The sequence below is a fragment of the Pinus tabuliformis genome, chromosome 1_2 (genome assembly GCF_031772625.1).
Source record: "Pinus tabuliformis cultivar Carrire ecotype Pingquan chromosome 1_2, CPIR1, whole genome shotgun sequence".
NCBI classification, from domain to species: Eukaryota; Viridiplantae; Streptophyta; class Pinopsida; order Pinales; family Pinaceae; genus Pinus; species Pinus tabuliformis.
Window position 1 is genome coordinate 384,456,756 of NC_142298.1, and position 22,819 is coordinate 384,479,574.

General features: G+C 36.5%; 1 protein-coding gene across 1 annotated transcript; it reads left to right on the forward strand.

The window, feature by feature from the left end:
* Positions 1-21,228: 21,228 nt before the first annotated feature.
* On the forward strand, positions 21,229-21,995 carry LOC149205982 (uncharacterized). The gene has a single exon (XM_089393604.1). The coding sequence runs from the start codon at positions 21,308-21,310 to the stop codon at positions 21,692-21,694; it is 387 nt and encodes a 128-aa protein (XP_089249730.1). The 5' UTR covers positions 21,229-21,307; the 3' UTR covers positions 21,695-21,995.
* The last annotated feature ends 824 nt before the right edge of the window (positions 21,996-22,819 follow it).

Here is a 22,819-nt window from a genome sequence, read left to right on the forward strand (position 1 = left end):
TTAAACCCTTGAGTTTATAATATTAATAATCTCTTCGATTTATAATATTAACCCTCTAGGTTTATAATATTGTTAATCCCTTTGGTTTCAATATTAATCCCTTGAGTTTATAATATTTATAATCCCTTGGGCTTATAATAATAATCTTTTGAATTTATAATATTAGTGATCACTTGGGTTTACAATATCAATAATCCCTTGGGTTTATTATATTACTGATAATATCAATAATATTATTATATTTTTTCTCCCATGGAAAAAGTCGTAATTTTATTCATAAGACAAAATTACATTTTATAGATGCTGAAGAGCATATGCAGATGTTCTGTTCCGGTTTTCACCGAAACCAAAAGATGAAAAAATAAATAAAATTGGAGTAGCTATTGTTTTCTCCCTTTCTTCTTCTCCACCTTGCGCCATCCACCCGTGTTGGGGGTAGCAGTTACAATGGATAGCTGATTATCTGTTATAGTTGTGGGAGAGTCCTTGTCTGACTCCGATCCTTCTGATCCATGAGTTCTCTTGTTGCCGAGTATTTCCTTTCCTGTTAGCTGGGAACCTTGTTGCTGCATGGGGTTTTTGGGGGCTTCCTCTTCTTTTTGTGTGTTGTCCTGAACTTTTTGTTCATCTTCTTCTACATTGTGTTCTACATTCTCTGCTGTGTCTACTTCCGTCACCAAAGGTTCTGTATTTTGCCATCCTTTCGGCTTCCTCTGTTGCTGCTTGCTCCTATTGGGGCTGGTGTGTGGGCATGCACTAAGCAGGTGACCTGTTTGTTGACATCCACGGCATCAGAATGTTGTGTTTTCATAGTCCAAGGGTTGTGTCCACTGTGTATTGTTGAAATTCAGGATTATACTTTCTGGTAGGCCTTAGCTGAGGTCTACTTCGACGCATATTCTAGCGAAAGTAAATATTCCCTTTATGCATCTCTCTAAATCGGTCTTTATGAATTTGCCCAAGGTATTTCCAATAGCGATTAAAGCCTTGTGATGCCAGAAATGTAAAGGGAGGTTATGCAACCTAACCCAGACTGGCATCTTTGATACCACCATTGTGTTGGCATCGAATTCTGGAAACCATGGGGTGATGAATAGTCCAGCACTGCCCCAGAACCATGGCCCCTGGTTGAGAATAATGTCCCTTTCCTCTTCTATGTGAAATCTTACTATGAAGAACCCCTTGGGGCATAAGTAGATTTCGCAGTTTGTTGTCCAGACAGTATGGATCCATTGATGCAATACGTCAGATCTGGGCCAAAAACCATTAAATCTGCAAATAACTGCATATGTGTGTAGATCTGAGTATATAGTATTTACCTCTGGTATATCGATGGTGAGAGATGGGCTCTCAGGTTTTTGTTCTACAATGTAGGGCCCCGGAGATTCAGTGGCAGCTGTGGGATTGGTCTGTGCTTTCCCTTTGCCCTTGACTACGTCCTTGAAAGACCCTGTGTTCTTCGAGCTAGTTCCAGAGCATCCGCCCCACAGACAAAGGTTGATGGTGATGGTTGAATCTGATATTATGTTGTAGTCCCAAAGGGTATGATTGTCCTGTAAATTGTGTCCCTTATAGATCAGATTTTGTGCATGAGCTGGTATGCCGAGGAAGCTCTGTATTTTAAATCGCAGATCCCGGATCCTGCATCCCTGCCATAGCCTTAGGCAGTGGTGCCTGCCATCCGATGTTTTGATAAAGATCTGTGTAAGGTCCGCAATTATAGGATCTGTCTCCGCCTGTGGCTGACCTCTTTCTGTTGCCTGGGACGACCTACTGTAGAACCCTAGCTCATCCCTATTCCGTCGGCTTTTCTCAGTCCAGGGTTTCAGATCGGTTGGATCTTGGCAGATCTGTCTATTGTGAGCCAGATCGGTTAGATCAATGGCAGATCTGGGGTATTTATGCCTTTCCACAGTGGGAATGAGCATCCTGGCTCCTTGCAGCAATCTTCCAGGGGCTATGGTAGCAGATCCGGTGTATAGACCTGCATATCCAACATTGTTGGCATCAATAGCCCCGTTTTCCAATCTCTTGTGCTCTGAGAAACCAGCATTTATGTGCATTGCTGTAGGCGGCTCGCCCTAGCCTCTTCTGCAATGGCCATGGACGCTGCATCATCTTTTAACCCACGTTTCAAACCCTCCTGTCCTTCGTAGCCGAGGATCTTTGCAGAAATGGGCACGTGGGGGTTCCTAGCGTAATCATGAGCAGCGAGCACTCCTTCTACCTGGCTTGGGCTCTCGGGGAGCTTGGGCGCACCGAATTCTACTGGCCTGAACCGAATCCGCGTGGGAGCATAGCTAGGAAAGCTCACGTCTGTAATCGCCATTCCCTGCGAGCAGAGGCGAGCCATCGAGTTCCTTCCGTGCTTCTATTAATATTATTATATTATTATAATATAAAAATAATTATTATCTTTATCATCATCATCATCATTATTGTTATTAAATTTATATTATTGATGCCTATCGACATATATCAACCAAATTTACTAATATAGTTGTGATTGTGATTGATAAACGTCTATCAACATTTATCAACCATATTTATTAATTAGTTTTACTAAACTTGTTAATACAATTTTCTTATTTTAAATAAGATCTTCTAAATACATAACAAAATAATATTATTATAAAAATAAATACAATTATTGTATATATTTTAATAAACTTGTTTATAAAAAATGTATCCGATATTTTTAGAAATATTATTTAAAAATATATATATTTAAAATTTTGATAATTTTTTTTTTTATTCAAAATTTCAATAAACATTTTTCCTTTTCCCCATAATTTTTTAATAAAAATTATTCAACTAAACTTATTACAACTATCAACTTTAAATTTCCCAATATAACAATAAATAACTTTATTACCACTATCTACTTTAAATTTCCCAATATAACAATAAATAACTTTATCTTATGGTCTTTAATGGAAAAATATTAATAATTTCTTTATATACTTTTCTAAAAAGTTTTACCAAAAGAATATACATTATTAAAATAAATATATATATATATAAGAAAAAATAGAGATATAATTAAGAGTTTATTTTTAAGAAAATACTATGGGTATGGTATTATCTATAAATGAGATTTTTTAAAACATTTTTCAGTTTATTTTCCAATTTAATTTGTCTATTAGTCATTTTCATATATATATTAATATTATTGTTTATTAAGGCATCAATTTTGTTTGGATGACCAAAAATCACCGAAAACTCATTATTTCTTTTCATGAGTGCTTGAATTGTGTTTTTGATGGTAAAGATAGATTCAACACAATAAAAAAAACCCTTGGGCACCTAAAACTTGAAAGTTTGAGAATTGTAACCTAGATTTTCAAAAATTTCTACTAGCTTTTATCAAAATCATACAAAAATTTCCATTAGTTTTCAAACAAAAACCACACATGGTTAAAATATGACTATATATATTCCATTTATCTACATGTGCTAAGAATTGATTTTTTGGATAACTCATTTAATGAGATGGAACTCATATGTTTTAGTTTGAAATTGTTGGGTCCCTATAATACTAGTGATTACCCCATTACTATTGTAGTTATACCCCTTATTAATATTGTTGTGCCCATATTGCCCACATATTGTTTTTACTGTGCCCCATAGAATCCCTCTATTGTTATTTTTGTGGCTTAATATTATTATTGTTAGGTCGGGTGGATTATATTGTGACTCCTTAGACTCCTATATATAGAAAGGAGGTTTTGTCATTTGAATCATCCAAGAATTGTTCATTTATGTAATGTAAAGGAGGTTGCCCCCTCGAAGAGGCTGAATTCTAAGGCGTTGCTCTATCTTTTCTATCTTTTCTTGAGCTGGTTTCATAACATTTGGTATCAAAGCTTTGGATTCTAGGGTTTCGCTGCTCCAAACAGGTCATCATGGCATTTTCACTATAACATTTTTTCTGTGATGTTTCAGACATTGAAAAAAAAACCCATTTGAGAAGAAATCGCGCTGAACCTCGGGTCCGAATTTCAGAGCTTTTCACGCTATATTTGCGGAGATATGATCTGAGGAAGTTGGTCTTTTTGCAGACTTCTGAATTACATTCCAAACAGGTGACCTGGAGAAAATAGTCATAACTTTCTCTCTGGGGATCGGATTGAAATTTCGTAAGAAGGTACAGAAAGAGGACGGACTCTAGTTTCTTGTATGTATTTTTCAGATCCAAAGGTCGAAACAGTGAATCGTACCACGTCGTACAAGTTCGCTCTACTGAACTAGTCTATAATCAAGTCACTGTGGGAGATTTCACATAACTCTTCCATGGAGAATCCAATTTGGGTCAGACTTGTGGCACTGGAAAGAGGACACAGAGGGCTACTTCAAGTCACAAATTCAGAACTAGATGATCAAAAGTACAGAGATACATCAGAGGCAATATCAAGCTCCTACAAAGTGAAAAAAAGGTGTGTGGAAAAAAAAACCCATTTGAGAAGAAATCGCGCTGAACCTCGGGTCCGAATTTCAGAGCTTTTCACGCTATATTTGCGGAGATATGATCTGAGGAAGTTGGTCTTTTTGCAGACTTCTGAATTACATTCCAAACAGGTGACCTGGGGAAAATAGTCATAACTTTCTCTCTGGGGATCGGATTGAAATTTCGTAAGAAGGTACAGAAAGAGGACGGACTCTAGTTTCTTGTATGTATTTTTCAGATCCAAAGGTCGAAACAGTGAATCGTACCACGTCGTACAAGTTCGCTCTACTGAACTAGTCTGTAATCAAGTCACTGTGGGAGATTTCACATAACTCTTCCATGGAGAATCCAATTTGGGTCAGACTTGTGGCACTGGAAAGAGGACACAGAGGGCTACTTCAAGTCACAAATTCAGAACTAGATGATCAAAAGTACAGAGATACATCAGAGGCAATATCAAGCTCCTACAAAGTGAAAAAAAGGTGTGTAGAAAAAAAAACCCATTTGAGAAGAAATCGCGCTGAACCTCGGGTCCGAATTTCAGAGCTTTTCACGCTATATTTGCGGAGATATGATCTGAGGAAGTTGGTCTTTTTGCAGACTTCTGAATTACATTCCAAACAGGTGACCTGGGGAAAATAGTCATAACTTTCTCTCTGGGGATCGGATTGAAATTTCGTAAGAAGGTACAGAAAGAGGACGGACTCTAGTTTCTTGTATGTATTTTTCATATCCAAAGGTCGAAACAGTGAATCGTACCACGTCGTACAAGTTCGCTCTACTGAACTAGTCTATAATCAAGTCACTGTGGGAGATTTCACATAACTCTTCCATGGAGAATCCAATTTGGGTCAGACTTGTGGCATTGGAAAGAGGACACAGAGGGCTACTTCAGGTCACAAATTCAGAACTAGATGATCGAAAAGTACAGAGATACATCAGAGGCAATATCAAGCTCCTACAAAGTGAAAAAAAGGTGTGTAGAGTTTCTTAAATTTTTGCTTAAGATCGGTTTGAAAATTATTTTGAAGGAATTATTATCAGTAACTGATGCCCCGAGGAAAGAAAATGCAAACACCTAGTAAGGAACCTGAAAGCTCTATCATGACTCATGAAGAAGAGGAAGAAATGCTACATGATATATCAAAATTACAAGAACAAGTGCAACAAATGTCACGCTCACAAAAGCTAATATAAGCTAAGATAAATGGCATGGAATCTAAGATAAAGGGCGTGGAAGCTAAGATGGATGATTGGAAGACAGATTTGAAGACAGACATGGAAGAATTGAAGATAGATTTGAACACAAACTTGAAGACAGGCATGACAGATATGAAGACAGATTTGACAAATTTTCTACAAGAAATACTTACTAATGGTGAAAAGGTAGTAAAGGAAACTCATGATGCGAACAAAAGAAATGTTAATCATGATATCATAGACTCTAATGTTGGATCGAAGACTCACCATATTCCAAAAATCGATATGAGGAAGTTTGATGGCAAGGATCCCGCCACATGGATATTACAGATGGAGCAATTCTTCGATCTCAATAATGTGCAAAACACACAAAAGGTACGTATGGCAACTTTATATTTGGAACCAAATCAGTTTGTATGGTATCAATGGCTTTGCTCTCGTAAACAATTTATCACTTGGGAAATTTTTACGGAAGAATTGATAGCACATTATGAGGATACAAAAAGCAACACTTTTTTTAGCCAATTGATAAGTCTCAAACAAAAGGGTTCAATAATGGAGCACATTGAGGAGTTCCAAAAATTGAACATAAGGGTAAAAGATATTCCAGAGGAGCATAGGATTGATGTGTTCATAGGGTCTTTAAAGGATAATATCCAACATGATGTTCGCCTTTGGGAACCTGATTCATTAGAGAAGGCATTCAGGTTAGCAAGAAAAATGGAAAGCAAAATTATGGCAACCAGGAAGCATACCACTCACAACTATAAAGACGGAAGTGTTGTTGCCCCTAGTCTTCCACAACCTATAAGGTTGACACCACAACAATTGGAAGAAAAAAGAGCAAAAGGGCTTTGTTACAGTTGTGATAGCAAATACACTAAAGGTCATAAGTGTGCTGAGAAGAAATTATTCTACATAGATTGTGAAGAGGAAGAAGAAAAGGAGCAAGAAAGGTCAAAAGAAGAGGATATACTCCAGGAACAAAGCCTAGATGAAGAACAAATAAATCCGACCATATCTTGTAATGCATTGGCGGGAATTACCACTCCTCAAACCATCAAGATAGAAGGACAAATCAAGAAGAAAAAGGTAATAGTGTTGATTGATTCAGGAAGCACCCACAATTTTATTCATTGTAGGGTAGCAAAAGAATTGAATTGCTTCCTATATCCAGCACCAGAGTGTCAAGTGATGATTGCAAATGGAGGAACAATAAATTGCTCTGGAAAGTGCCATAATATCAAGCTATCCATGGGAGAATATGTATTGACTAGCCCAATGCTTTCCATTCCAATGGGAGGTGTTGATGTTGTACTAGGAGTCCAATGGCTACAATAGCTTTTAATTTTCAAGAACTTTTCATCAAATTTTTTACGAAAGGAAAGGAAGTTGAATTAAGGGGTATTGCAGGGAAACCAGGAAAGATAATCAGCTCTAATGGTATGACAAAGCTTCTAAAAAAGGAGCAAAGAGGTGTAATTGCACAATTATGTTCGCTAGATGTTTCCACATCGGAATCATCTATTTCTCCAGATCTCCAAAAAGTCTTGGACAATCATTCCAAGGTATTTGAGACTCCCAAAGGTCTCCCACCTATGCGTGATCATGATCATGCTACTCATCTGATTCCAGGAAGTGTTCCTCCAAATATCAGGCCGTACAGATATCCCTATGTCCAAAAGAGTGAAATTGAACGTACAAAAATGCTAGAGGCTGGTATAATTCAACCGAGTCAAAGTTCTTTCTCTGCTCCAGTAGTATTGGTGCACAAGAAGGATGGATCATGGCGCATGTGTCCAGATTATAGGGAGCTCAACAAGCTCACTATTAAAGATAAGTTCCCCATTCCTGTCATTGATGAATTACTGGATGAATTGCATGGATCAATTTACTTCACCAAGTTGGATCTTCGTTCAGGATATCATCAAATCAGAATGAAGATTGAAGACATTCCGAAAACAACATTTAGAACTCATGAGGGTCATTATGAATTTTTGGTCATGCCTTTGGCCTTACCAATGCACCTTCAACATTTCAAGGTTTGATGAATTCAATTTTCAAACCATTCCTTAGAAAATTTGTGTTAGTATTTTTTGATGATATACTAATCTACAGCAAGTCTTGGAAGGATCATGTTGAACATGTTGACAGGGTGCTACAACTATTGGAGGAGAAACAATTATATGCAAAAAGATCCAAATGTTTCTTTGGAGTCCAGGAGGTGGAATATTTGGGTCATATTGTATCTCATGAAGGAGTTAAGGTAGACCCTAGCAAAATTAAAGCCATTAAGGAATGGAAAATCCCCACATCCATAAAGCATCTGCGAGGATTTCTTGGGTTGACAGGGTATTATCGCAAGTTTGTTAAGAATTATGGGAGAATAGCAGCACCTCTAACAACATTATTGAAGAAAGATGCATTTTCATGGACTCCGGAAGCAACAAAGGCCTTTGAACATCTTAAAGAGGCAATGTGCCAAGCACCGGTCTTAGCTACACCAGACTTCACAAAAACCTTTATTGTGGAATGTGATGCTTCAGGAAATGGAATTGGTGATGTTCTAATGCAAGATGAAAGACCCATTGCTTTTGAAAGTCGTCCAATCAAGGGAAAGTTTTTAAGCAAAGCTATTTATGAGAAGGAAATGTTGGCAATACTCCATGCACTTAAGAAATGGCGACCCTACCTAATGGGAAGACACTTCAAGGTAAAAACGGATCATGATAGCCTTAAATACTTTTTAGAACAAAGATTATCCTCTGAAGAGCAACAAAAGTGGGTCACAAAGATGTTGGGTTATGACTTTGAAATCATCTACAAAAAAGGGAAGCAAAATGTGGTGGCAGATGCACTCTCAAGAAAGGATGAGGATGTGGAAGCATTGTTGTGCGCCATTTCTATTATCCAACCAGATTGGATAAACGAAGCAAGGGAGGAATGGAAGAATGACGAAGAAGTGTGGGCACTTATTCGAAAGCTACAACAAGATTCCAGTACGTCTGATACATTTAGCTGGAAAAATGATTCGTTATGGTACAAAGATCGCTTATACCTCTGTAAGAATTCCCAGCTAAAACAAAAGATTCTTATGGAATTGCACACTTCTCCCTTAGGAGGGCACTCAGGATTTTTAAAAACTTACCACAGGGTTAAGAAGGAATTTTTTTGGGATGGCCTTAAATCAGATATTCAAAAGTTTGTGGCGGAATGTTTGGTTTGCCAACAAAATAAAGTTGAAACAATTAAGACACCGGGTCTATTACAACCTTTATCCATTCCAAGCCAACGTTGGGAGGAGGTTTCAATGGATTTTATCACAGGTTTACCCAAGTCTGAGGGAAAGAGTGTCATCATGGTGGTAGTTGACAGACTTACCAAGTATGCACACTTTTGTGCATTATCACATCCATTTAAAGCCAGTACAGTTTCTACTGCATTTATGGAAACAATTCAAAAGCTACATGGAAACCCAAAGATTATTGTAAGTGACAGAGATCCCATTTTCACTGGAAATTTTTGGACAGAATTATTTTCTTGTCTTGGTACTCAGTTAGCTCATAGCTCATCTTATCATCCTCAATCTGATGGGCAAACTGAGATAGTAAACAAATGTTTGGAAGGATATCTTCGTTGCTTTGTATCTGATAAACAGACACAATGGGTCAAATGGTTGCCTCTGGCTGAATGGTGGTATAACACTTCCTTCCATACAGCAACAAAAATGACCCCATTTATGGCACTTTATGGGTATCAACCACCATCCATCACATCATATTTAAGAGAAAATTCTAAGGTTCAGGCAGTGGAACATCACATCGAACATCAACAACAAGTCCTCCAACTCTTAAAGGATAACCTTGTGTTGGCACAGAATAGAATGAAACAACAGGCAGATCAACATCGCAGTGAAAGAAGTTTTGATGTAGGTGATTGGGTATTCCTACGGCTACAACCATATAAGCAAATGTCCCTCAAGCAAGCTAAGAAGGATAATAAATTATCACCAAAGTATTATGGTCCGTACAAGGTGTTGCAAAAGATTGGTACTATGGCATACAAATTGGAGCTTCCTGCAGCTTCTCGATTGCACCTATTTTTCATGTTTCATGTTTAAAGAAGGTTATAGGCGACAAGCTCCCAGTTCAAACAATATTGCCAGAACTTGACGAGGAAGGAAAAATTATATTGGAACCGGAAGCAGTCATAGAAACAAGAATTCGACAGCTACGAAATCGATCAATTTCAGAGTATCTTATCAAGTGGAAGAACTTATCCGTTGAAGATTCCACATGGGAGGATGAGATTTTATGCAGAAGTATCCAGAACTACTCAAGCGTTGAGGACAACACTTTTTTGAAGGAGAGGGGCATGTTGGGTCCCTATAATACTAGTGATTACCCCATTACTATTGTAGTTATACCCCTTATTAATATTGTTGTGCCCCTATTGCCCCCATATTGTTATTACTGTGCCCCATAGAATCCCTCTATTGTTATTTTTGTGGCTTAATATTATTATTGTTAGGTCGGCTGGATTATATTGTGACTCCTTAGACTCCTATATATAGAAAGGAGGTTTTGTCATTTGAATCATCCAAGAATTGTTCATTTATGTAATGTAAAGGAGGTTGCACCATCGAAGAGGCTGAATTCTAAGGCGTTGATCTATCTTTTCTATCTTTTCTTGAGCTGATTTCATAACAGAAATTTGAATCATAGACATGAAATGGTGCATAATTTAAATGTATTAAAGATATATGAGGGGTGTTGAAATTATTTTTACCTTAAAAATAATAATTTTATTAGGAAGAAAAAAAGAAATTAGAAAAAATCGAAAACATAAAATATTTAACTTTATTTTTAAGAACCCACTTTATATTTATTTAGTTCATAAGTAAATTATTCTATTTTATCATATTATGAAACACAATATATATAAGTATAGATAAAAACGGGCATGGAGTATGCCTTGAAACTGATTCTGCTTGGTTAAGAGCATGCCTTCCTCAGACATAAGGAAATAGGTGTTGGGTATGTGTTATATGCTTTCCATGACTAGCTCTAGACATTGTTATGTTGCGTTAGGCGCAACCCCCCTGCATGGGGTTCGGGGCAACGACTAGATATTTTTTTTTTTAATGCAGACCCAAAAATGGGTGGCAAACCCAAGGATGGTGGGCAATCTCACCCATGTTTTTGCACATGGTTTTGGGCAACATGGTTTTTTCCGATGGTATTTTATAGATATGCTCAAGGGAACTACAATTGTGTTCTAATCCAGGGTTAATGGATTGGGGTTTGTGTATGCTTCGACATGTATATAATGTATTATAATGTTGAAAGGAATATGATGAAAAATTAATCTGGTTTTCCCGGTTTGGGTTCTAGGAAAAAATATTTGTGTATATTTTTTATGTTCTCATCATTGTTTATTTTTTTGCTTTAAGAATCTGTTTGCGGGTGATTTCTTTACATGGTTAAAACATACAATAGGTTAATGGCCCAAGACCTAGAGGCGTCTAAAAAGAGTCAAATTCAACCCCCTTATGGACCACCAGCGAGTAGTTCCAAGTGGCATGGTTTTCCTTGAATAACAATGATGAGGCAACCTGTGTTCGTGGATAACAACCAGAGATGGTTTCCCTCACTACTAGTTTGACAACTGAGTTATGATAGGTTTTCACACAGTGTAAAAAAATACAGATAAAACAAAGAAACCACATAGTTAGCATACCCATAGGAACCTATAGGAACTCAAACCAACTTGAGAGGACTCAGGGATAAGCCCAAAAACGTTTATTTGTCCATAATATATAAAAAGACTAGAGTGACATGACCTATTAAGAGCGAAACCATGCCATGCCAAACATCAGGGTTGTAGAATATCATCTCAACAACATAACAAAATTGGTCCACCTAGAAGGAAACTGGAACCAATTTGATAAACAAACCTAATAAAGAGTTTGAAACTAAGTAAAATTGTAAATAATGAGATTAGAATTAAAAACCACGATTGGAATAACCTAGAGCATGCCTATTAGTAGCCTCCTTGCTCAAGTGAACCACCATAGTGGTGTCCTTGAAGGTCGCCAAAGTCATTGGGAGGATTCCACTCTTCTTCTAAACTAGTTAGGAACAGAGGGTGATTACCAACCAATTTTGCTTCGCTAGAGCACCCAACTGTTAAAGAATTCCCTGTTGATCATAATCCTTCAAAACAAAACATGCACTACAAATAGTCTTGGTTTGCTAGTACAATTCAGTTATTTAAAAAAAATTGGTTTGTCATGCCACTTGTCGTAAAATTTGGAACTTGTGCACTTGCAATCTGATCAACAACTTCATTTTCATTGTAACCCTCCTCAACTTTAACATCATCCGCTCAACTTTGATATATTCTTGAATTACAATTAGGGTTTTTGTTTTTTAAGCAACAACGACACCCAAACATAATTCTATGCTCCTCTTTGATATATTCTTGTATTACAATTAGGGTTTTTGTTTTTTTAACAACAACAACACCCAACATAATTCTATGCTCCTCCCCCTTCATAGTAACTGCACGTAAATCCATATCCAAAGTATTAAAACCAACACCCTGTTGCCTAGTTTACTAGGACGGCGATTCCTATTTCCGCCACAATTCTTTAATTAATGCCCCCTGACATGCGGGGGCATTAAGGAAATATAACGCGAGCTGTTTTTTTTTCACCTCCAGTTTTTTCAGCTCGCGTTATATTTCCCTAAAGCCCCCGCATGTCAGGGGGCATTAATTTTTTTTCACCTCCAGTTTTTTCAGCTAGCGTTATATTTCCCTAAAGCCCCCGCATGTCAGGGGGCATTAATTAAAAAATTGTGACGGAAATAGGAATTGCCTACTAAGACAATCCAACCTTTAGACACATGTCAAGTTGGCATCAAGTTGAACATACGCCAACTTTCTAAATGAAAAGACTTTATTTCCTATGTTGTGCAATAAGACTCTCGAACTCAGAAAGATGAATGGCCCCTCGTAACATCATGATATCTACCCATACTAGCAACATTATTGAGACACCACTCCGCTTAAAGTAATCCTCCCTCCAAGTCCAAAACCATCCCTTCCATTTATTTCCTCCACCAATTTCGTACATTTAACAATGTGGGTCCAGCACGTGATAGCTTTGCATATCATTGTTGTTGTGTGACTGTGCAACCTGTTCATCATTCCTGGTTAACAACCCATATAAAAACATTTATTTCATTGTTTTTTAAATGGATATATTTATTGATAATATATTAAATCATGATATTCCATCATAGTAAATCGTAAGATATCTCTATTTGACTTACCGATACAGAAATTGAAAAAATATATGCTTGTCATGAAACTATAAACGAGAGAAATATAGATAAGTATTGTTATTAAAATTTGTTTAGAGTTAATTTTAGTATGAAAAAAAGTTTAGTTGTTTATAAAATATTTAATAGAAAAGTTTTGAATTTATGTTATTGGTTTGGTTTTTAAGTGAGAAATGAGTGGTTAACACTATTTTGTTATGTATATTTGTTTAATTTTGAGATAAAAATTTAAATTTATCAAAATAAAATTTGGAAAAAAATCAATTATTAAAATTAGAATTAGAATTTCACATTAATATAATATATCAAATTTAATATATATATATATATTATTAAATTTATAATTAAATATATATAAATAAAAATAGTTATATTAATAATTAATTTGGGTTTTAAAAAAAAATATTAATCAAATTTTAATGTTATTTGAATCTCAACATGTTTTTTTGTAAGTTTGGTGTGACTATTTACAAAGCGGGGAATTGAACGGATGACTTGACATCAAAGAGTGCTTTAACAAAACACCAAATCATATGGACAATCTTAACATGTTTAAAAAAAAATAAAAAAAACAATTAAATATTCGACATTTTAATACTAATTCTCTCTTCTACCTCAATATGATGTTTACAATAATTTTAATAAAATCTAATGCAATTTATTTATTTATTTAAAACCTAAATTAAAAAAAAAAAAACAAAAAAACAAAAACAAACTAAAACTCAAAAAAATAATAAAATATCAAATTTATTGTTTATGAATTATCCATGTTTGAAATATGATATTGATATATTTATATTATTATAATAAATACTATATACTTTATACTAATATATTAAATATATATATTATTAAATATTTTATATATATATATATAATTAAATTTATAATTAAATATATATAAATAAAAATAGTTATATTAATAATTAATTTGGGTTTTAAAAAAAAATATTAATCAAATTTTAATGTTATTTGAATCTCAACGTGTTTTTTTGTAAGATTGGTGGGACTACTTACAAAGCGGGGAATTGAAGGGATGACTTGACATCAAAGAATGCTTTAACAGAGCACCAAATCACATGGACAATCTTAACATGTTTTAAAAAAAAATTAAAACCAATTAAATATTCGACATTTTAATACTAATTATCTCTTCCAGCTCAATATAATGTTTACAATAATTTTAATAAAATCTAATGCAATTTATTTATTTATTTAAAACCTAAATTTAATTAATAAGCAGATAAAAACTTAATATTTACAATATGACAAGATTTTTAATCATGAATATTTACAATGGATATTATTAACTTCTAAGTAGGTTTTTTTACAATACCATCAGCCAATAACCACAAGAGAAAGATAGAGACGGAGAGGAGGGAAGAAAAATATAATACCATGGGCTACCACCATGGTTTATCAATACCATGGGCCATCTAGACTTTTGATTATTATGTTATGGATCTAGGCTTTTAATTGTTGCAATACCATGGGTCAATACCATGTCTTATCAATACCACATGCCCAAAAACAATAACTTATTTAAAAATAAAAATATTTTATTTTAATTTAATTTTATAACATTTTTTAATTAAATCTAAGAGAAAAAAGGTTATAATTACTTTTGAGGTATATCTAAACCCTCCATAGAGATTCATAGAGATTAAATGGAGGTTTTAATAAATTAAAAAATGAGAATACTTTTATATATACATATGTGAAATTTATATAATATAAATAATATTATAATGAACTAGGATAGATGCATCTTAACCAAGGATCCAAGCGAAGTGAGAAAGCAAAGTGATTAACAAATGATCTGAAATGGGGCACTAAAGGCTTCTTGTCAGCTTACAAGAACCTCTCCCACTCCAAAGCTTATATATTCCCAAGATCTAGGTTTATATTGACAATTTGCGGAATAAATAACTTGAAATAGGTGTATGCTTTTAGTTTGCCTTTGACTGCTTAATTGCCTTAAGTTTATTTGCTTAAACTGATATATAAACACACATAACAGTAAATGCAGCAAATAAACAAACCATAAAGACAACAAGTTTAATTAGGAGTTCACCCTGATATCTTGGGCTACGTCTCCATGAGCTCTAGTCAACTCAACTAGGCTCTTTGGGATTATGGTAAACTTCTTTTACAAGTTCCACACTCAACTCCATTGGTTTACAACTGAACCTATGGGTTTAGAATACCATCTTATCCCGCTAGCTATCCATACTCTACAGACAGATCTAGGCTTCTCTGGACTAGATTCCTTCAATTAGCGCTTCGGGCTATCTTGAGCTCCTGGCTTGCACCAACTCCCTCATAATTCTTTTAATGTCTCTGGAATTCCTTCTTCTATCTTCAACACACATCAGACATCAGCAACAACTTGATCATTTGATCTCTTTATTGTTCTGCAACTTCATTACAGCTCCATGGCTCTTAGAAGTCTGCTTTGAGCTCTTTGGCTCTGAGGCTCTGCCTCCAACCTCTGGTGACTCTGCCTCTGTTAAGCCTCCAACCTCTGGTGGCTCTTTCGCTATCCTCCCAACCTCTGGTGGCTCTTTGCGAATCCTCGGCTCTACGGCTCTCTGCAGCTATCACTCTCTGGCTCTTTGCAGCTATCGACCCTCTGGTTCTGTGCAACTATCTTGAGCTCTAGCTATCTGGCTCTGCCTCCAACCTCTAGTGGCTCTGCCTCTGCTCGGTCCTCTAGCTCTGAAGCTCTCGGATTTCTGGCTCTCGACTCTCTGGCTCAATTCACGGGCTCTCTGTCCCTTCCTCATCCTAAGGACACATCCTTTGCAATCGCCCCAACCTCTGGTGGCTTCTGCTTCTACTCGACTCTCTGGCTCTGAAGCTCTCAGGCTTTCTGGCTCTCGGTGCTCAAGTTCTCGGGCTCTCTGTCCCTTCCTCATCCTGAGGAATCATCCCTGGGCAATTCGCCCCCAACCTCTGGTGGCTCTATGCCTCTATCAGCTCTGCGGCTATGGGATGTTACAGCGTGAGCTCTCGGGCTCCGCTTTCGGTCCAGCACTCCGGCCGCTACATTTTTGTCAGCCTCTTGCTCTCCGCACTGCTGGCTCTCGGCCTTGGAGTTCTCTATTAAACTCTGCGGATTATCAAAATCCCTCGGCCCTTGCTTTCGCGTGGCTCTCTGGCTTTTGTGAGGCATCCTCCCGGCTCTGCGGCTCCCTGTCCGTTTCTCTGTGTGCAATCATGAGGAATCATTCTTGGCAGCTCTGCGTCTCTTCGACTGGCCCTCTGTCTTCCTCTCTGTGCAATCATCCCTTTGTCTCTGCGTCTGGCCCTTTGGCTTCTGGCTCTGTGGCTCTGCGCATTACATAACACATTCCTATTACAAAACGCTCGCTTACAGCATGGCATAGGTGCGATGGACTGTTTCCAATGGAAATGACACAGTCGGTCGTTCTTCTGCCTACATTCCGAAAATAGCAGCATAACGGAAACACACAGGAAAACTCACAAAAAACACATCATGAGCCTTTAGGCAGAACTCAAATAAAGTTCAATCGCCCCTATAATCCTCTCGGGTCCGTCCTCTGATCGCATATCGCAATTGCATTGCGTAAGGCCAAGAAACCCAAATACACAGCAATACACTGAAAATCCGCAAATCCAGATTTCAAATAATATGCAATTGCGTCCATAAAACCTTTCGGGTCCGCGCTCTTTATCGCATATCGCATATCGCGCTGCCCAAGAGTCATGGTCCATCTCCCATGCCTTTTTGCGATGCGATCAACTATTGCTGATCGCTTTATCGGCATATCGTAATCACTTTATCGACGCTATCGCAAGTCGCTCTATCGCATATGTGACGGCCCTTGTATCGAGGATTCGCCGATCGCGCTATCGCAATTGCATGTCGACCCTATCGCATATCGGTGTCATTGCATCGGCGTATGCCGCATGTAACGGCCCTTTGTATTGGTTGCGATCCCGATCGTCTATCGTCGATCCATCGCAATCGCAAGTCACTCTGTCCAGGGCTCCGATATCATGTGAAGGCCTACCTCCGATGCGATATGTTGGAGGTCACAATCGGGGAGTCCTTCCATCTCCGCTTAAGTCCTCCCTTTAACCTCTTCCGATGCAATTTCCCTTAAAGAGCCTTTTCTTTATCCGACTCAGATTTACAAAGGATTTGTGTCCTTTAGCACCTTTTACCTCTTATATGAAGTCTTTTAGACTTACAGGTTTATCCAAGATCCATTTTGGATCAACAATGATAGAGGAAAGATAGTGCGTGATTCTTTTCATTTTTTTATTATTGTATTTTCTTTAACATGATTGATCCAAAATGTAGGTTTAATATTTTACAACCAATTATGTTTTTTATTAATATAGATACTTTCTTAAATACAATACAATGGGATCATATTTAAGAAAGAGAGTGAGATGGAAGCGGGAATAGAGTGTGGGAGAGAGACATAGAGGTGAGAGACACAATGAGAGAGAGAAAGGAAGAGAGAGAGGATGGGGAGAGAGATGGATTTGGAGGGGAAAGAGAGGGAGTGACAAGGGAGATATGAAGATGGAATGAGGAAGAGATGAGACGAGGGAAGAGAGAGAAAATGAGAGGATAAAGATAGGGAAATAAGGGGAAGAGAAAGACAGGGAGACATAGATATGGAGGGGGGAGAGGGGGAGAGAGAGAAGGAGAGAGGGAGGGATATTGTGACAGAGTTGGAGGGTGGAGAGAGAATGTGTGTATGATGGGGGGAGAGATGGAGGGAGGTGGGAGAGAAGGGGAGAGAGAGGAAGGAAAAAGAGAGAGGACTTGAGAAAGAAGAGAGAGACAGGGGGAGAAAGAGATGGAGTTGGAAGGGGAAGAAAGACATAGAGAGAGAAAGGTGGAGAGGGAGTGATGGAGAGTCAGAGAGAGAGAGAGAGAGAGATAAATAGATATTGAGAGAGAGTGTGTATGTTTTGGGGGTGAGAAGGAGAGACAATGAGAGATAGAGATATAGATGGGGCGGGGGAGAGGGTAGAAGAGAGAGGCAAAGAGAGGGATAGATGGGAGATAGAGATATAGATGGAGAGAGAAAGAGAGGGGGGGGAGATAGAGAGGGAAAGGAAGAGGGAGATATAGATGGATAGATAGATAGATATGGGGGGAGAGAGAGTGTGACATATGTTTAGGGGGTTGAGATAGAGAGACAAATAAGGAGAGATGGAGGGAGGTATAAATATAGATGGCAGGGGGAGAGAGGAAAGAAGAGAAAGATAGAGAAAGTTAGGGAGAGGCAGATAGAGTGAGATGGGGGAGAGAGGGAGGGGAAGAGAGAGAAGGAGAGGGGGAGGTAGATAGACACAAAATGGAAGGTAGAGAGAGGGAAGAAGAAAGAATCTCACAGAGACAAATACAAACATATAAGTTAGATCTAGAAAGTCATGAATATTTTAGATTTTCACTAAAATAGATGTATTGATTTCAATGTAGTTGTTGAACTCTAATCCTATTTGATCACATGCACTATATGCATTGATTTAAATGTAGATGTTGATTTAAAATTCTATTTAATACCTTACACTAGATGCATTGATTTCAATGTCAATGTTGATTTCTACTCCTATTTGATTGCTTTCACATGATGCATTGGTTTTAGTGTAGATATTGATTTCTAATCATATTTGATCGCTTGCACTAGATGCATTGATTTTAGTGTAGATGTCGATTTCTAATCATATTTAATATCTTACACTATATGCATTGATTTTAGCGTAGATGTTGATTTCTACTCATATTTGATTGCTTGCAATAGATGCATTGGTTTCAGTGTAGATATTGATTTCTACTCCTATTTGATTGCTTGCACAGGATGCATTGGTTCCAGTGTAGATATTGATTTCTAATCCTATTTAATCTCTTGCACTAGATGCATTGATTTCAGTGTAGATGTCGATTTCTAATCATATTTAATACCTTACCCTAGATGCATTGATTTCAACGTACATGTTGATTTCTACTCATATTTGATTGCTTGCATTAGATGCATTGTTTTCAGTGTAGATATTGATTTCTAGTCCTATTTGATTTCTTGCACTAGATGCATTGATTTAATGTAGATATTGATTTTTGATTTGATGCAACAAGATGTATGATGTACATTAATTTCAGAGTAATTAGATTATTAGTGTGCATTGATTTCAGTGTAAGCACATATCTACCTCCTCCATCTATATCTCTATCTCATCCCCTAAACATACACACTCTCCCTCTCTCTCTATATCTATCTATCTCTCTCTCCCTGCCTCCCTTTCGCCTCCCTCTCTCTCTCTTCCCCTTCTCTCTCTCTCTCTAACATTTCTCTGTCCATATATATATCTCTTCCTCCCTCCCTGTCTTTGCCTCTCTCTTCTTCCCTCTCCCCCCATCTATATCTCTATCTCCCCTTGTCTCTCCTTCTCACCCCCAAAACACACACACTCTCTCAATGTAAGCACATAAAAATTATTCAACCATAAATACAATACTTGAATTTTCATCCTAAATAAAATGTTTGCTTACCCCAAATGTTTGCTTCTTCAAACTATAAATTATTTATAATTGGGTACATTCTTATTATTCCCATTTTCCATCATTCAACATTGTTAATTACTTTGCATTCAAACGCGGTAATAGAAAATAACTACCATTGAAAATTATTTGGGGTTTAACATTCCATAAGTCACAATGATTGACTTTGGAGAAAACTACTATTGATGTTGGAGAGCAACAGACTACTTTTTTCATATGATCAATATGGGAAAATGGAAAAACTAATAGGTGTGACAATATGAACAATAGAAGAAAATAGTTTCAGATTGATTGCAATGAAGATTGTTTGTAATTGACTATATTATTAGTATTCACATTTTCTATCTATCAAAATTGTTACATTGACACTTTGCACTCAAAATTTGTATTTCATCATTTTTCATCATTCAAGTTACTAGCAGTCTCTCTCATCTCAACAAAATGAGGTAACTAAAAAAATTTTAAATTAAATTGACCAAATTAATTTTAGACATATTTAGCATATTTAAAATGATCAAAATAATTAGATGTTCAACAAATTTTGTATGATCGCACACGAATGAAACCAACCTAGATCCGTCTTAACACCAGATCTACCAAGCACCGAGAGGGATCAAATCTCTTGAGGTGCGAACCTTTCCTCAAGTTTTGCACTCAAAACATAGGTTTGCACCTTGAGAGATTTGATCCCTCGATCTAGTGTTAAGATGGATCTAAGCTAGTGTGTGTGTGTCTATATATATATATATATATATATATATTAAAAAATATACATTCCTAATTATATTATTTTATATATGCATATTTCTATGCAACAATAGATATAGCCATTTAAAAAAAGAGTAGCTTTTAAGTATTATTTTTGGAAAGTTTTTAAGTTTATTTTTCGAACTAATTTGTTTAAAATTTGATATGAATTTATTGAAATCACAAGTTTAACAAAAAAAAATTCTTCATAATCAAAATGCCCTAATTTAAAAAAATTGTTAAATCTATATATAATAATAAAAAAAATTTAAATAATAAAGATCAAAATTTAATCACAAATATTTTCACAACTAAAAAATATTACACTTCAAAACTATAAGAAAAGAAAAAGAAGCTCACTTCATTCGAAATAAAAAAAAACCTACCGACGAAAAAGCCGCTTGAGGACAAGTCGACATCATCATTCCAGTTTTTCCGGCTTGAGGACAAGTCGACATCATCATTCCGTTTTGCAGTTCCCTTAGGTGCTACTTTAATAAGAATGGTTATGCACGTAAATCACGCTCTTTAATTACGCCACGGCACCTATCATTTCAACGCGCACCTTCGAGGTTTTCATTTTTCGACGCATCGAATATTCTTGGATATTCTGGTATGTGGCCCATCGATATAACCGAATGAAAATGCAGATGATCATTTTTTCTATAAAGTTATAATTTAATTTATGGACGAAATGATTAAAAAAATAAGGAAAAAAATATTAATTAAAATTAAAAAAATTTATTGTTTAAAATATATTTTTAAATATATAAATAAATTTGTTTGATGCGATACCGTTGTAGGCGGTGGGCTCCGAGGTTTTCTTCCATCCTGAGTTGGTCAACGGCAGCCCTTCGGTTCACTGAATATGGACAGCTATGCTTGCCTTCAACGCGTAACCCTCTCTTTCTTTTCCACCCTACTTGGCCCCTTATTTATATGTGCGGATACATATGCATTGAACCCAGACCGTCAAGCGAAATCCACTTTGGATTTTTGAATCAGACACAGAGATTGCTTTAAATGGCTGTTACCCTCCTGGGTTTCTCCTTCGCCTCTCCTTTCGACAAGTCGAAGGCGAAGGCCAAGATTGGCAGTGAAGGGGTGGAGGATAAGAAAGAAGATGAGATGAGGGATTTGAGATTGATAAACCAGCGCCTCCTGCAGCAGTTGGAGGAGAGCCGAAGGCAGCAGGCGGAGCTGGGGGCGGAGCTGGAGGAAACCAGGATCCGCCTTGTCACTCTTCGAGAAGCGGAGGAGCGTCTGTGCACTCAGCTTGGTGAGTTCGAGGCGGAATCTGTGGAACAAGCGCGGGCTTACAATCAAGAGATCCTTTCTCTCACGCAGCGCCTCAAACACGCGGAACAGCTCATTTCTGCTGCCAATAATGACACCCAACGCCGTCGCTGAACGTGTGTATGTGCGTTAGTGTGCCATACTGTTTTTCCTTCAAAGCATGTGGTTGCAGCCACAGTCGGTGCCCAGTACAAATTCAGAATATATGTATGAGAAAATTCATATATGTCCGAAGTTTTCATGATTACATTATGGCTGAAGTCAGTCAGAATATGGTCGAAGCCAGAATACAATAAGGCCGAAGTCAGAATATATGTGTATATATATATGAACGATCAGTGAAGTGCGCATATGTATAGGTTTAAGAATGGATAAGCATTAATGATTTGAATCGAATATGAGTGAGGGGTTGTATATGTTTATAACTACGTTATGTATTTGTTTAAATTGAATAGTTGTTTATGGCTAGATTATGTATTTGTTTAAATATAATAGTATATATAGTTTGGTCATATTAGTGAGCTTATAGTTTGTTAAATAGTAGTTTTTAAGTTTGAATTTCAATATATTTAGTGAATTGGTAGAATGAGGTTGTTTGTAATTGGTAGAGAATTAGTTTGTAGTCACTCCTAAAAAGTGGGTGTTTACTCGTTGAAAATAAATAATCTGTCACTAAGCATTAAATGAAATAGGTTGTATATGACTTATATTTTGGCAAAATCAATTATCTACAGTTAAATTTTGACAAGCCAGTCATTTAATACTCATTAACAAATTATATTTATTACCATATTTAATTATACTAAAAATTAACAAATTATATTTATTACCATATTTAATTATACTAAAAATTAATATGAGTGATTTCTTTATATTTATTATCATATTTAATTATACTAAAAATTAATATGAGTGATTTCTTTATCACTTCCCTAACGGATTGGCCGCACTGAGGTTTCGTATTTCCATATTACTTAGCTAAGTGATTGGCCCCACTGCAGCTCCGTGAAAAGGAAAGTTTCTGTAAAGTGGTTTGTAAATCATTATCATTGTACGCTGTAATAGATGTTTCTTCTTTTTGGTTTAGATTTTTTCTACTTGGGCAATGAGACTGATCGCTCCCGTGTGAGATCTGTGCATTCCTGTGATGGAAATATGCATGATTGTTTGGAATCGACTCTAATATTAAGAGTCAAGTGGTTTGGATAAAGGTAAGAATCAGAAAATTAAGGTATATAG

Coding starts and splice junctions, on each gene's coding strand:
- LOC149205982 (XM_089393604.1), top strand. CDS start 21,308: ATGGCTGTTACCCTCCTGGGTTTCTCCTTCGCCTCTCCTTTCGACAAG.